We start from the raw sequence: 15680 nt of genomic DNA, 5'->3' as shown, positions 1-15680 counted from the left end.
TAATGCGGTGGTGATGCTGTTAAGTGTCAGTTCTGGTGCTCTACGACTAAGCCACCTAAATGGATAGAGCCACGGAAAAGTCTCACTGGCTCATCTCTGTGGTTGCTATTGTTTACCCATTGTTACACACTTATATGCCTTAAAAAATTGATTCTACTTACCCTGAAATATCTCCTTCCCCTCAGTGGTGCCTACCCACTGAGAAGGGTATATTCTCCGTGAAGACCTTAAGGATCCTTATTTTCTATGGTTTGCATTCCCCAGATAAATATGTTCCACAATTGGCAAATTACAACATTTTATTAGATTAATTAAAATTAAAAGTGTAATGGGATTTTACTGTAAAGGATTTTGTATAACTGAATCACTACCGTAAACTCTCATCACTTCTATGTGTTCTCTCACCTTCTCATCTCCATGTTTCTGTGCTTGTCAAAAATAATTCACCTTGCATATCATCAATCAGAAGAACTTGACATATGCAGCATAAGAATGGATAAAGGGAGAACTACTTTATATTTTTATTATTTCTACATATCCTAATCACTCTTCCTGGCAACAGTTTGAACTTTAACTTTCCAGTTCAGGTCAGTTTTAGTGAGCAATACCAATAGAGGGAGCTCTTTGAATGACAATCCCTGTGTTGTCTGGCAAGGAACTGAGCAAGGCATGCGTATGAGGGTGACTGTGTGGGTGGGCAGTCCCTTGGAAATGCCTGTGCTCATTTAATGTAAGGACAACAAAGACTAACTTCTGCATTGTGCAGTTTTCTGCGTAGAAAGAAACTACCCCATAGAAATAAGACAATGGAAGTTTTGAGGGAGATAGAGGAAACCAAGTTTGCATGGTCAAAAGCCTTCCAATCAGTCAAGAGGAAAAGGCATGATTGTGGGTTCCCTTGATGATTGTGGCATGACACTGCCTTGAGCCTGTAGCTGCACCGGTGAGGTCAATGCTAGTGAGTGATCAACTCATGTGTAACAGAGTTGAAAAAGAAATAGAAGATACTTTGGTTGGCTCTAGTACATGGTTTCTTACAGCAGATTCTAGAAGCATTCACAATGATGCTGAAGTTGAAGATGGAAAATATTTTAGCCTGATGGCAGAACTGATGAATGTCAGAAAAGGAGGAAAAGAAAAATACTAAATAAATTTCATATAGACCCATTTAAAGCAAGAAAGGTGGGGCTTGAACAATTTGTTTTCATGTTATAATCTCTATCAATCATCCAAGAGGACTGTGCATTGTTTGAACGCACGTTAGCTTGTATCTGTATTTTTCACTTCCAAAGACAAGGGAACACAACCTTTAAAATCAATGTTTCTAGTTCCAAAGTATTCCAGGTACAATTATTGCACAGGAAACCATTCTTTTCTTGATAAACACAAGAATACAAAGGAGCAAAGAACAAGGTACAAGGCCAAGACCCTTTCTCCCTCTGCTGAGAGAGAATGCACTCTAAATGGCTTATCCATCTGCGGCTTCACTGAAAAGGTAGTGCACTAAATCTGCCAGAGTTTCTAGAGCTCTGTATCATTAGGCAAAGCAATTATCTTCAATTTGGCTGAGTGACCAGCAGGCATTTAAATGATGACCCTCGTTGAAAAGTGATGGTTGGTACAACTCTAGGACTGGGGGCAATAAAAAGGGGCCATCACAATGAACATTTCTTGTAGCACTATGAATAGTGCCTTGAAAGTTATGATCTCCTGTGGCCTCCTGGGTTTAAGGGACCCTACATGCAGTATCCTTTTCCAGACACATGGCTATATACAGTTCCCCTGTACTTTCCCTTTTCCTTTCTTCAAACCTTTTCTGCCCTCTTCCTTCTTCCTTCTATTCCCTTCATGCTCCATTTCAGTCTCTTACCTTCTCTCCTCCTCCTCTCTCTGCATCCTCTTCTAAGCCCTCGTCTCTCTCTTTCTTTAAATACTTGCAGTTTTATTTTGTCCTTTGACAACATGAAAAGTCCAATAGGAGAAATAAGATATGTTAGTCTTCTATCCAAACCACGATTAATTAAAAACAGTAAACACAGAGACTTAGCATATTAGATTAGTTTTAATATATGGTATATATGTATATAGTTGGGCATGCATGTCTTTACAATATGTTCACTGAACTGATATGTGTATATAAATACATATATCATACATATACATACATGTATATAAGTTTATATACATACACCAATGTACATAAACTTACAAGCATATGTATATTTTTTTCTAGAGGAAATCAAGTAACACGTTGAAGATTTGGGCACAGCAGGGCTGTTTGATTCACAGCATTGAGGTTCTAGTTTTATAGAGCAAGAGTAAAACAAACCTGACCTGATTACCTGTTGGTAGCTATAGTACTAATCTTTTCCCAGCTGGCCCCTAGATTGTACCTCTAGGCATATCTACAAAGTGGGCAAAGTTGTTCCTAGCCAATGGATGTTAGAGGATTTTGGAGGCTATTTACTGTACTCTTTCAGAACATATTGGAGAGTTAGATTAGTAAATTTTATGTAAAATTCAGAGAGTCAAACAGAATATCTTAATAATTTAAAGTTTATGTACTTTGGTGTTTGAATAATGTCATAATGTTTGAACCTTTGAATAACTACCTCTTTTGGGATAAGATAGGCAGCAAGGTTAAGAACAGAGTTGCCAAATTCCTTTTTATTATAGCTAACTCATAACACAGAAATCACTTCATAAGACTGCATATATTCTAAACAAACATTCCTGATGCTAAGGTAAATTTCAGCTCACTCACAGTTGTTATTTTAAGGCTCACATTATGATAGAGAACAATTTAACTTTTAGACAGTTTTATATAAATATTAAAACGCTAAGGGATGTTCCAAAGAGAAGAAATATGAACTGAGTAAGAAAACCATTCCTTCCCACTACGTGATTAAAGGGTAAAGTCTATTCAGCCTAGTATGTAACATAGGTGATGTATCTTTAAATGTTTCAATGTTTATCTCTTCACTGTTCCCCTCTTCTCTCATTGATGTACGTCAATGTCCTGGGCAAACTTATAGTGGAACCTCTATCAGGTTTTCCAAAACAAGACATGACATTTCAGCCCATTTCCTCTTTTCATATTATGCAATCTAAACCATAAGTTATGAAGGAACATATATTTTTAATTTGCATTTATTGATAGTTCTTGATTAAAATACCCAATTAACTTGTTTTTGAGGGAAAAATCATATTTTACAAGTGTGATTAAAAAGTCATTATTGTTAATGCATTTAAATTTTTATCACATTTACTTATTTATATAGTGTATGTATGTGCATGTAGCACAGTGTTCCTGGAGAGGATAGAGAACGACTGGAGGCCAGGGACTTAGTTCAAGTCATCAGTCTTAGAAGCAAGTGTGTTTCCCCAGTGAACCACCTTGCCAACCCCAGAGGTTGCGCTGTAAAAATATTCTTACAAAAGGTTAATAAACAAAGATACAAGGTCTGAGGGAAGTGCAGTTTGGAAGAGCTGGAGGAGGAGGGTAAACATGATCAAAACATATTGTTCAAAATTTTCAAAGAACTAATAAAACTTTAAAAAAGAAATTTAATGTTTAAACCTCCACACCCTGAAGTTTCTTGTACTTTCATCACATTTTGCTTGGATTCCTTTGGGTTACTCTGGTTCACTGATGAATAATGGACAGAATTGACTATTTAATTCAAGTATGGGAATTTAATTTACTGATTACATGGGGTTGTACAGGGTCATTTGTAACTGATTAAGCTTTAATTCTACTAACTGAAAAGTCAGCAAGGAACAAAAATGACAGCTCCGGATTTATTTATTGTCAAAAATTGGGTCCTTTATTGTGATGACACCATATTTACTTGTGTGTCAAGATGTGTGTATATGATGTGTGTGCAGGTGCACATGTGTCTGTGAGGGTGTATACAGCTGCTGTCCTTAGGCACCGTAGTCTTCTTTGTTTTTGAGGCAGTCTTGAATTGGCCTGGAACTTATCAACTAGACTATGTTACCTAGCTTGTGAGCATTATGCATTTGTCTCCATTGCCCTCAAAGATTACAAGCTACTTTCCTTGGGTTCTGGGGTGTGAAACTCGGGTCCTCATACTTTGATGACAGACACTTTACTGAATGATTTAACTCTCCAGCCCCACATTTATATTTTTGTTCTGATTTTGAAATTATAAGTATATCATTTTCCCTTCCCTGTCCTTCCTCCTAAGCATCCCATTTACCCCTCAGTCAAATTCATGTCCTCTTTTATCAATGTTGCTGTATGAAAGCATGCATATACACATATTTTTCTAAATATAACCTATTGAGTATATATAATGTTACAATATATAGTGTTTTTAGGAGTGAGTATTTGGTGTTGGAAGATCAATGTGTCACAACAATCTTGATGCAGTAGTGGTACAAATACCATGGTGATAGCCAACAGCTCTCTCACTGCACTTAAGGGCTGCTCCACAAGAGGAAAACCATGCTTGGGACTGGAAATCTACCCAGCTCCCCAGATATAGTAAAGTCATGGATCTTGGAGAACTTAAAACCACCACATTATTAAACCAGCACAATCCCTCACTACACTCTAAATATCTGTCCTTATACACACATATTGGTATAATCCTCATCTTTCTCTCATCAAGAAAATTTCTTGTTGGAACCAAGACCATTACAGAAAATCATAACTAACCAAACTGCAGAGTTGTGAGGCCCAGTCCCAACTGATACATCTATAAAATGCCTAAGGCTCAGGGAACAGTGTAGAAGAGGTGACAAAAGATTTTAAGAGTCAGAGAAGCAGGGAGTTCTCTGTGAGATTGAGTCTCCCGATAATGTCAAAAGCTGTATGTGTAACATCTCACCAACATGTCTGATGAACATGAGCTGCACAAGGACAAAGAAAATAGACATGGCAAAGTTGGTGAAGGAAAGCCCACAAGTTCTCAACCCTACCAAAACCTAGTGGCAACTAAAGAATACTGAGAGCAGAAGAAGTAGTCTTCTCACGAGAAGTAAGCACTACATTTATTTTGTAATATATTACTTGTTTTGCATCTCGTTTTCTATTCAATATTATAGTACCATAAATTGTGGAAGGTAGAAGTGAAGAGAGTACCTTCGAATTTTCTTTGTATTCTTCTCTGATCTACATAACACTGTTTTTAGGTTGTTTTTCTTTTTTCTTTCTTTTTTATTCTTCCTTCCTTCTTCCCTTTCCAACCCCTCTCTCCCTTTCCTTCTTCCTTCCTCCACCTCTTTCTCCAGATGAGTCTCTCTACATAGCTCCTGGAACTCACTATGTAGACAGTGTTTGTCTTGAATTCACAGATATTTGCATGCCTCTGACTCCTGAGTACTAGGATTAAAGGCAGGTGTGGGCATGTTCAGTTTTCTGTGTTTTCTCTGAACACCTGTAAACATGCATATTCCTCAACTGAGGATGTAGATGTGTTATAAAAATCCTATTGTACACTGAAAACATTGTGCTAAGAATTATACTTAGCATACTTATCTATGCAATATCTTAGCCTGACCTATCTTAGGACTGCTCAGAACATTATGGCAGCCTACATTGAGGTAAGAGCATCATACACATCTCCGTGTAATAATAAAATGCAATTAATTACTTTCTTGTAGAATCTAGGTTTGGATCTTCCTTGAAGTCCTATGCATCCAGAAATAAGACTTGGATTGAAAATATATTTCTAAGTACCTTGGCTACATAGTTAGACTCACCTTTGACTAGATCGCGACTGGACCGCAACTTAAAATAACCAATTTATTCTAATTTACATTCTGTCGTGTGGTTATTTACCTGTGCTCAGGTGCCATTTGTTCCCCTTGTCACATTTTCCAGGGCCGAAATCTTGCCTGGCATCCCAGAATACTTTCTGCCTCCTGGAGGCTCCACCTTCTCTTCCACCCTTTCCTAGAGGTCATAGACTTTTTAATTACTCAGTGATGTACCCATATGATACACCGGATATTCTGTCTACCCTCTATGTGACTTATTTAATCTTTATATTCAGAACAGAGGAAGTTACTAGACATGGGAAAGAGTAGTTGTTTCCCTTCATGGTTTCATGGCTAGGACTGTAGCTCATTGTTAAAGCCCCAATATTATGAGAAAGTTTCAGAGAAAGACCAACTAAAAAATATAAAATAAATATGTGTTGAAAGCTTTCCAGTTCCAGAAATTGAAGCATTGTAAATTAAACTACACTCAGATTTAGGTTGTTGATGTCAATATTTTTACTTGTGAACTCAGTATTTCATTCTTTCCACATAGAGATGATAATGCTTTTATTGTTGCTTTGATATATTGGGTATGTCACCATATGGAAAAGTATGCTGTCAAATATGTATCAATAGTTTGTTTAGTAGTCATTCATTTTTAATTAAAGTATAATCATCTAGTGATCAATTTTTAACCATTGGTTGATTATTTAAGAACTACATTATTAAGTATTGAAGATTAATTAAAATATATAGGACTATACAAGACATTATAAAATAAACGCTTCAGAACTTCTTAGTTGAAGGAAGTTTACCATTATGCCCATTCTAGTTTACAATACAATAATTGAGTTAAAACAAGAACAGGAGTATGAATGGTTCCAGGGTAGTTGTGAGATCTTGGTAGAAAACAAAGTCCTACAATTTGGTCAAAATCTAGACTCTTTGACTTCTGCATCTTCTATCACCAGGAAAACATATAATAATATACTCTTCTTAGATTTGGCATGAGTAGTGCTTGGGTCATTCATTAAGTTTGATTTTTTTCAGTGTTACCTCCTTCAGTGTGCCTTTCGTACTCTGTTGCATCGATGGCACAGATTCTTATTTTGTTATAAAACATATCCTATTTGTTTCCTTTCTTTTGTATCCAGATCTCTATCCTATAAGCTGAGAGCCTAACAATATTGATGAAACCAAGAAGTGCATGCTGACAGGAGCCTGATATAGCTGTCTCTTGAGAGGCTCAACAAGAGCATGACAAATACAGAGGCAAATGGTAGCAGCAAATCATAGAAGTGAGAACAGGATGCTCATTGGAGGAGTTAGAGAAAGACCAAAGGAGCTGAAGGGGTTTGAAACCCCATAAAAACAACAATACCAACCAACCAGAGCTACCAGGGACTAAACTGATAACCAAAGAGTATATGTGGATAGACCCATGGCTCCAGCTGCGTATGTAGCAGAGGATGGCCTTGTTGGCCACCAATGGGAGGAGAAGCCCTTGGTCCTCCAAGGCTGGACCCCCAAGTATAGGGGGATGTCAGGGTGGGGAGGTGGGAAGTGGGGATGGTTGGGGAGGGGGATCACCCTCATAGATAGAAGGGGTATTTTTCATCTCTGTACTTTCAATGTTACATATACTGGCTGGTATTATATAAGTGCTCCCATTATTCTGAATTAATAACTAACAACACAACAAACAAAACATCAGTTGAATATCCTTAACCTTTCCTGAAGACTAATTCTACTGTTTAATAATTATCTTATGTATGAAATACATAACAGAAAAGCTATCAGAAATATATCGGTGAAAAGCTAAGTAAAATTTAACATCTCACAGGATGTGGATTATAGCATAATGCAATAATTCAGAAGTATAAATAAGTTATTAAATTTGAAAAGAAGCAAACACATAATCGTATAGCTTGAGTTTCTAGAATACATGGAAAGTTAGAATGAGGGTATGGAGAAGTTTATATTATGAATTTTAAATTGGAAGCAACTATGTAAAATCTATTCTAAAATTCTTTAAAATGTATTAAGACATATAGGCAAGCCACCATCTTTATTATTTTTTGACCCAAGTTGAAGGTCTAATGCAATTAACCTTGACCCAAGCCTCAAAAATCTATCTTCATGTAACATTTGACTCTGATGCTTGCTCCATAGCAAAATCAAGAAGAAGGGAACAGAGGAAGAGTTGGAGTCCCAACGTAGTATTTTACAGAAGAGCAGAATAAAGAGCTTTGCCCTCCAGGTAGAAGAAATCCACACAATTCTCTGTTTATTATGTTTTATTTTCCTCTTAGAAATCCTTTCAGGTTTCTAACACAAAACTTTTCTTCAGCTCAAGCCATAAGCAACTTCCCATCTAATTTACCCTGGAAACTCATGCTGGCTACTAATCATTCAAAAACCCTGTGGCCAACAAACACCAACTGTGTTCAAGGCAGCATTGTGGTACTGTAGAAATGGTTCTGAATGTTTATTGTTGTGTCCCAGGGTTATAGAAATAAACCATATTATAATTATTGTGTCAAGGACAAATAATAGTCAAGGCTATAATTGATTAAAATATAGTTATAAAAATCCTTCCTCCTGCCCTCCCTATATTTTTTTGTGTCCTGGAATATAATATTTTTTAAAGTTTCAGCTCACTCATTTATTTGCATTAATCATTTGAGTTACTATTTTCTTATCATTTAAAAATGTACTTGGAGTCTCTTGTCCCATAACTCAAGCATCAGATCAGCATATCCATACCATTTAATAGGCATCTTTGAGGATGTTTCTGATATATGGGGGAAAATTATTTACTTAACATATATAAGCTAAACTTTTAGTTATTACTGCCTTTGTGATTTGCTACCTTAATGTCTTTGTTTAGTTTTATAACTCCTCTCCTCAGGCCCAGGCAGAACATATTTTGGCCTTTAAACACACAGTGGCAATCCAGTTGTCAGATTCACTGGTCTCTAGAACTTTCTTGCTAAAAGAAGGCACTTCTACATTTTATTTGGTTGGTCCTTTGAATATTACCTATAAGACAAAGAATGAAAAAATATTGGAAGGGACAGGAGAGAAGTACAGAGGGTCTGGAAAGTGAATAGAAATATGTAGCAATGGGGGATGGGGAAATGGAAGTAGCCACTAGAAAGTGCCAGACACTAGAGAAGTGAGAGGATCCGAGGGCCCAACTTGAATGACTTTGTCTGAAATATACAACAAAGGGGAGATAGAACCTGTAGAGATCACCCGCAGTAGATAGGCATGGCCCCAGTTGAGAGATGGGGCCACCCACCCACCTCAAAATTATTGACCCAGAATTGTTCCTGTTCAAAGGAAAGACAGGGACAAAAAATGGAACAGAGACCAGAAAAAAGGCCACATAGAGATCCATCCCATCTTCAAACACCAAATGCTGACAATAATGCTGATATCGAGAAGCTCCTGCTTACAGGATAGACTCTGCCAGAGTCGGACCAATGCAGATGTAGATTCACAGCCAATTATCAGACTGAACCTAAGGACCCCAGTGGAAGAGCTAAAGGAAGGATTAAGGAGCTGAAGGGGATTGAAACCCCATAGGAATAACAATATCAACTAACAGGACCACCTAAGAGTATATACATGCAAGGATTCATGGCTCCAGCCACATATGTAGCAAAGGATGGTCTTATGTGGCATCAGTGGGATGGGAGACATTGGGTCCCGTGAAGGCTTGATGCCCCAGAGTAGGGGAGTGATAGGGTGGTGAGGCAGGAGTGGGAGGGTGGGTGGGAGAGCGCCCTCATAGAAGCAGGGGAGATGGGACGGGAAAGAGGGTTACGGAGGGGTAACCAGGAAGGAAGATATCATTTGAAATGTAAACAAATACAATGATTAATAAAAAATGCATAGATCTAAATAGTCTGTTGGTCAGTGTGACTTTTACTTAAATAATTTCTGTTCTTCTCAGATGTACACAGTCTACTACAGTTATCTTCCTGTCGATGTCGATGTCTGTGGTTATAGTTGTCAAACTCTCATATCCTCTCTGGCCATGGGAAGAACAATGTTTGAATGTATCACTGGTCTCGCTGCTGCTGCTGCTGCTGCTGCTGCCATGCAGATGGTAGTGGGTTGAGCTTACCTTGCAATTCATCAGCGTTGCTAACATACTGCTCTGTAGGCAGCAGAAGGGTGTCACGGGGGTTTATATACATATGAAAGACTATGACTCACATCTTTAAGAACATTAAAATAAAATTATATCAGAGGCAATCGCCATATGCTGTGTTGAACAATGAGATGTTCTATTTGCTGGTGTGACTACACCATCTTTCCATAGAAATTATGCTTTCAAATGACTCAGTCAACTTCTGCCAGTCATGGAAAACATAAATGCCTTTTCCAAACATGTTTTCTCTTTCCTGCTACCAAATTCAACTAATAGAAATAACTCTTTGAGTGAGTGTGACTTTCTTACTGTGGAAAGCACTTTTCTTGGCAGCAATGGTGAACTGCTCAGTATGAATTATAGGTAGCTACTAGAAGAGCATCAAAGAATCTTATTTTCTCCTTCAAAATCAATAGAGAAATTGCTACTTACTCTAGGCATTCTGACTTCGTAAAGACAGATGTGGCAGCACATTTTGTTTCAGAATAGTTGAGATGTTTTTCCACTGGCAAAATGTTCCAATCCTCTTTTCCTCTTTTGAGTAAAGCAGTCCTTTTGCTTCTCGAAAGCAATATTGTCACAAACAAACAATAAATTGCCTTGCTCATTAACTTTGTAAAAAACAAATGTTGGTAAAAAAGAAAACCGTATATTCAGGGCCTTCATAGTTTTACTTCTTGACTTGAACTTTGAAAATATTTTATCTATTTAGAGTGATGCATTAAAACTGAAAATTGAAATTGTAGATAATATTTTTTAGGTTGTACTGATTGATCCTATTATTTATCATATTTTAAGGGTTTTTTTTCCCTGCTGCTCAGACTTTTCTCCTTGGAATGCTAAGTATTTAACTTCTTTTTGCATCTAGAAGTAGCTGCTCTCCTCCTAATAGAAGATTCTCTGCTAACTAATCTTCTATCATAATAAAAATTTACTCTGTATATTTGTTTTCATAATTCACTAGCAAGCATATTGAAAATGTTCCCATAATTGTTTTTCTTAATAAAATACATTTATATATGCTTGTGAATACAAAAATAAGGCAAAATGGAGCCCCACTGACTATTCATATTAAAATGCCCTTTGATAGAAACATGTACGTATACAAAACCATGCAGCTTGATCTACCAGAGATCTGCTGGAATAAAACAGCTTTCAATATCTTTAGTTTTCCTCTATTTTTTTTGAATCCTAAGAAAATATTGAAGTTTCAGAATTACACATGCCCTTTTTACTGGTGGCTTGTACAGAACCAGAGAAGGAGTGTTTATAAAGAAGCCACATGTTCAGACTTTCATTAGGCAATAATTGGAGGTAGAGGCAAATTACTGCTTATTACCAACAGCTTCACTCAATACACTCCTGAGCATGATAAATCAAAAGAATAATAGAAGCAAGAGAAATATTGTATGAATAACAATATTTATCAGTCTTGTACTACACTGCTCTAAGTGTATATTGGGTGAAAATGACTGGATAATTATCTTGCAAAATTTCTACAAATACAAACGTATGGATAAATTTACTTGTTTTAATAACTTTGGAAGAGTCACTTTTGCAGTCTTATATTTGAAATTAATTGTACAATAATAATCTTTCTTGCTTGCCTATTTAGTTGATCTGTATAAATAAAAATTAAGCTTAGTGTGTGGTGAAGTTTCGTGTGCAGCCACAGACAGACAACTTGTACATTCTTATACACATGTTTAAAACACAACTTCAAAAGTAACACGGTTTTTCAAAAGTTTATTTTAAGTTTGAGGACTAGACATGATCATACTGAGTTTACAACATCCTACGTGATTTAAGTATATCTACAAAGAAAAAACAACATTGGAATATTACACAGCTTGAAAGTTTGCAAAAGTTATGTGTATCTTAGTTATTTCTGTCCTTACAGACACACCAGACGACAGCATTCAATGTTATATTTCATAATTTGTTGTCTAGCATAGTAATAATCGTTAATATCTGTTCTTCAAAATCCACACCTAACTTTATGAAGACATTCACAGAGAGAAAGTCAACCTTAAAGTAGGAATTGTGTCTGTGACAAATGATTAGAATAAAATATACATGAATTGGTTATTTTAAAAGTTAATTAATTCATAATTTTCTGAATTATAAAATTAGCTCATGATAATTATGTAGTAGAGTGAAGGGTAAGGGATTCCATGTTTTGTATTTGTAAAATTTTATTTGCAAATTAAATTAAATAAAAAAATTCATGTTTCAGCTTGAAGCCATGGATAGAACTGATAGGCAAGCTACTTCCCAATACAAGCGCCCTCGTGGACAAATGCATGTCCATTGCACATGCTATGCTTTAGGTAGTGCATAGAGCTGGGAAGAAGTGTACAAGCAAGGGAAAGACTCTCACCATCTTTTGAAACGGTAACTGCTACTGTTACTAGCAACTTTTATCGAGAACAAATTTTAAACAGGTATCAGCAGCGTCACAAAGTCAAAAATGGTTTCAAAAGGTATTTCAGCACAACACGTTATTCATAATTTCTGGAACTTTACATTACATGTAAAGAATCTGCAAAGAAAAACACCTACAAATTCAGTAGTACGGTTATCACTAAGAGAAACAAGGACCATGACTAGGTAGAAAATCTTGTACTTCTAGGGCTTAAGTGATTCTATGTAGAGCTATTTTAATTGAAAATACTATTTTAAATATTCTCTATTGATAATTTTAAACATTTCTTAGGATAGTAATATTGAGGATAGAGCTGTTTTGTTTTGGGAAAATGTTGAAAATTATTCAGCATTTTATATTCTGAAAATCAAGAGATTTTTAACAAAGCTGGTGGAATTAGCACATGGGCATGGGCCAAACATTTGGCCTGACAGCCGCTATAGAACAATGAATTTGCTGTCATTTAAAATGGCAATGTGGTTGACTTTCTCTTTCACTTCTTTGCTGTGATTGAAGACTGCTGCATATTTACATCACTGAGAGATGTTGTGAACACATGAACAGACGGGACAAAAGAGTAGTGGCTTTCCTTACACAGCACACATATTAACGACAAAAAGCAAATAAAGGATAGCAGTATTGTGCATTTCATCCACATCCACCCTTTCCTTCCCTGGGCCTTCAATTTAAAACTCCAATAACTCTGTGTCAAAGCCTTATAAAATAAATACGTGTTAAGCTTATAAATTAGGTATGGAGGACATTTATGGAGGCAGTGTGAGCTTTAATTTGAGACATATGTCAATGATGCCTCCATTATCAATAACAAATTGTTATGATAATTGCTTAGTTTTTCTAAGACGTTTGAAGCAAAAGAAATAAAAATCAATTTTCATCCTGAAGATGGTTTATGATTTTGTCATTAGTAAATACATTGCTTCTCACAAATAATTATGCAATGTGCTTTCTTCAGAAACCATCACTGACTTTAAACTGCATTGAAAATTTCATTTCACGGGAAATGTGGAAATTCACAAAGAAATGTTGAGTGCACTTGGCCAAGCTGTGCAACACTAAGCTCACATACGTTTGCTAATATTTTAAATACACAGATAATGAGTCTATTATTTCAAAGAAATGAAGATTTAAATTCAAGGACCATAGCGGTTTTTTTGTTCTTTTTCACTAAATGGTAACAGGGGATTCTCAAAAAGGATAGCCTTTTGACATGAAATACATATAGCTTCCTTCAAAAATAAAAATACAGGTTCAATGTACTGATATTCAACATAGAACCATTTACTGATATCCAATCATGTTCAATGCATATTAATACATGTTCTGTGTATATAAATAAACTTAAAGGATAATAATACTTTAAGGCAAATAAAAGGAGGAAGTCCAATGACAAAGAATATTAACCTATTTATGAAGCATATAAATAATATAAAGTATTTTATTATAAGTAAAGAAATTAAAACTATAATTGCTCTTTTAATGGTACTGCATATCAAATTTTCCTCCCCAAATCTCTGTAATACACACTAACAGTGTTAGGCACAGGAAAATAATCAAGATAATCCGAATTCATCCCAAAAAAACCTTATTGCTAACATTGTAACATTTTATGTGTTAACTGAACAGTGACCATAATTCTCCCTTAACTCTTCCTTCTGATGACTATGAGTTTGTTTAGTTTTATTTTTGCTGTAAAGAGGAGACTTGTTATGCCTACTATACTTCAGCCAATCTATATAATTCTTAGAACAAGGAGAGTAATTCACACGGTGTGATATTACATAGAGAGTTGAGCAAAGGAAACAAAATTAAATTATTGAAAAAGCAGGCTTAGAATGCCTAAAAAGACAGTCAGTAGCCTACTGTAATTTGAACGCTTTGACAAAAACAAATGCTGTTTCTATCAGATTTGCACAGTTCATTTCATGTAGATACTTATAGGAAAATAAAGAAAAGCATTGTGGGATATGTGGTCCCTTCCTTCATTCCTCCTCTGTGCAGCCCAGCAGCTCTGACCGCAGAGTGATCCTTCCATACCAGGACCAAGGAAGGATTCTTATGTGTCGTGCATAGATGGGAGGGTCGATGACATTTTTCCTGTGAGTATCATTATCAAAATTGCCTTGAAAAACCTAAAAAAGAACAAAGAACATGATCATATACCTCTTTCCCTGTATAGTGTGTTCATTTTGTTATTGGAGTACACATTGTAAATTTAAAATTGGTAACTGCTTATTTTTAGGAGTAATATTTTATATATTATTTATTGTATAGGATGGGTAATAATGAATAAATACAAATGCATAGATGTTTGTAGATGCACACATGCATGTGTGTATTGTGTGCACATGGGGTCCGAAGTCAACTTCACTCTCTATAAAAGTTTCTGTTTTTTGGCACTTGGAATTCATAGACTAGGCTGGAATGATAGGTCAGATATTCCCAAGGCAATCCAATTGTCTTCATCTTTGAGGTGCTGGGATTATAAGCATATATTACCATAGCCATGACTGCATTTTCTTGGGCTCCTAGAGATCAAATCCATGTCCTCATACTTATACAGGGAACATTTTGAAAACTGAGCCATCTTTCCACTTTCTTTTCTATAAAACATATTGCAGGTATTTAAAACAATTACCTTAATTTGAGTTTTCATTATTTAATTCTAAGAACTAAATTATTTAAGAACTTATGTATTACATAGGAACATATGGATCTGTCATGTTTGATATGATTATAAGACCAATGAGACAACTGAGAATAAAATTAAGAAACAAGAAAGAAAAAATTCCACCAGAGAACTACTAAAGCTGATACACAACTTCAGCAAAGTGGCTGGGTATAAAATTAACTCAAATAAATCAGTAGCCTTCCTCTACACAAAAGAGAAGCTAGCCGAGAAAGAAATTAGGGAAACGACACCTTTCATAATAGACCCAAATAATATAAAGTACCTCGGTGTGACTTTAACCAAGCAAGTAAAAGATCTGTACAATAAGAACTTCAAGACACTGAAGAAAGAAATTGAAGAAGACCTCAGAAGATGGAAAGATCTCCCATGCTCATGGATTGGCAGGATTAATATAGTAAAAATGGCCATTTTACCAAAAGCGATCTACAGATTCAATGCAATCCCCATCAAAATACCAATCCAATTCTTCAAAGAGTTAGACAGAACAATTTGCAAATTCATCTGGAATAACAAAAAACCCAGGATAGCTAAAACTATCCTCAACAATAAAAGGACTTCAGGGGGAATCACTATCCCTGAACTCAAGCAGTATTACAGAGCAATAGTGATAAAAACTGCATGGTATTGGTACAGAGACAGACAGATAGACCAAT

At 35.9% G+C, this 15680-nt stretch overlaps 1 protein-coding gene across 5 annotated transcripts in view; it reads right to left on the bottom strand.

The window, feature by feature from the left end:
* Window positions 1–11621: 11621 nt before the first annotated feature.
* Edil3 (EGF like repeats and discoidin domains 3) overlaps window positions 11622–15680 on the bottom strand; it is a 514777-nt gene continuing 510718 nt past the window's right edge. For all 5 annotated transcript variants that reach the window (XM_039103424.2, XM_039103422.2, XM_017591169.3 and 2 more), the window contains one exon: window positions 11622–14467. In XM_039103424.2, the coding sequence (XP_038959352.1) occupies window positions 14318–14467 (150 nt within the window). In that variant the 3' untranslated portion in view covers window positions 11622–14317. The remainder of the gene's footprint in view (window positions 14468–15680) is intronic.

The sequence above is a fragment of the Rattus norvegicus genome, chromosome 2 (genome assembly GCF_036323735.1).
Source record: "Rattus norvegicus strain BN/NHsdMcwi chromosome 2, GRCr8, whole genome shotgun sequence".
Taxonomy (NCBI): domain Eukaryota; kingdom Metazoa; phylum Chordata; class Mammalia; order Rodentia; family Muridae; genus Rattus; species Rattus norvegicus.
The sequence above is the reverse complement of the archived record's forward strand: the minus strand, read 5'-3'. Positions and strand labels throughout refer to the sequence as shown.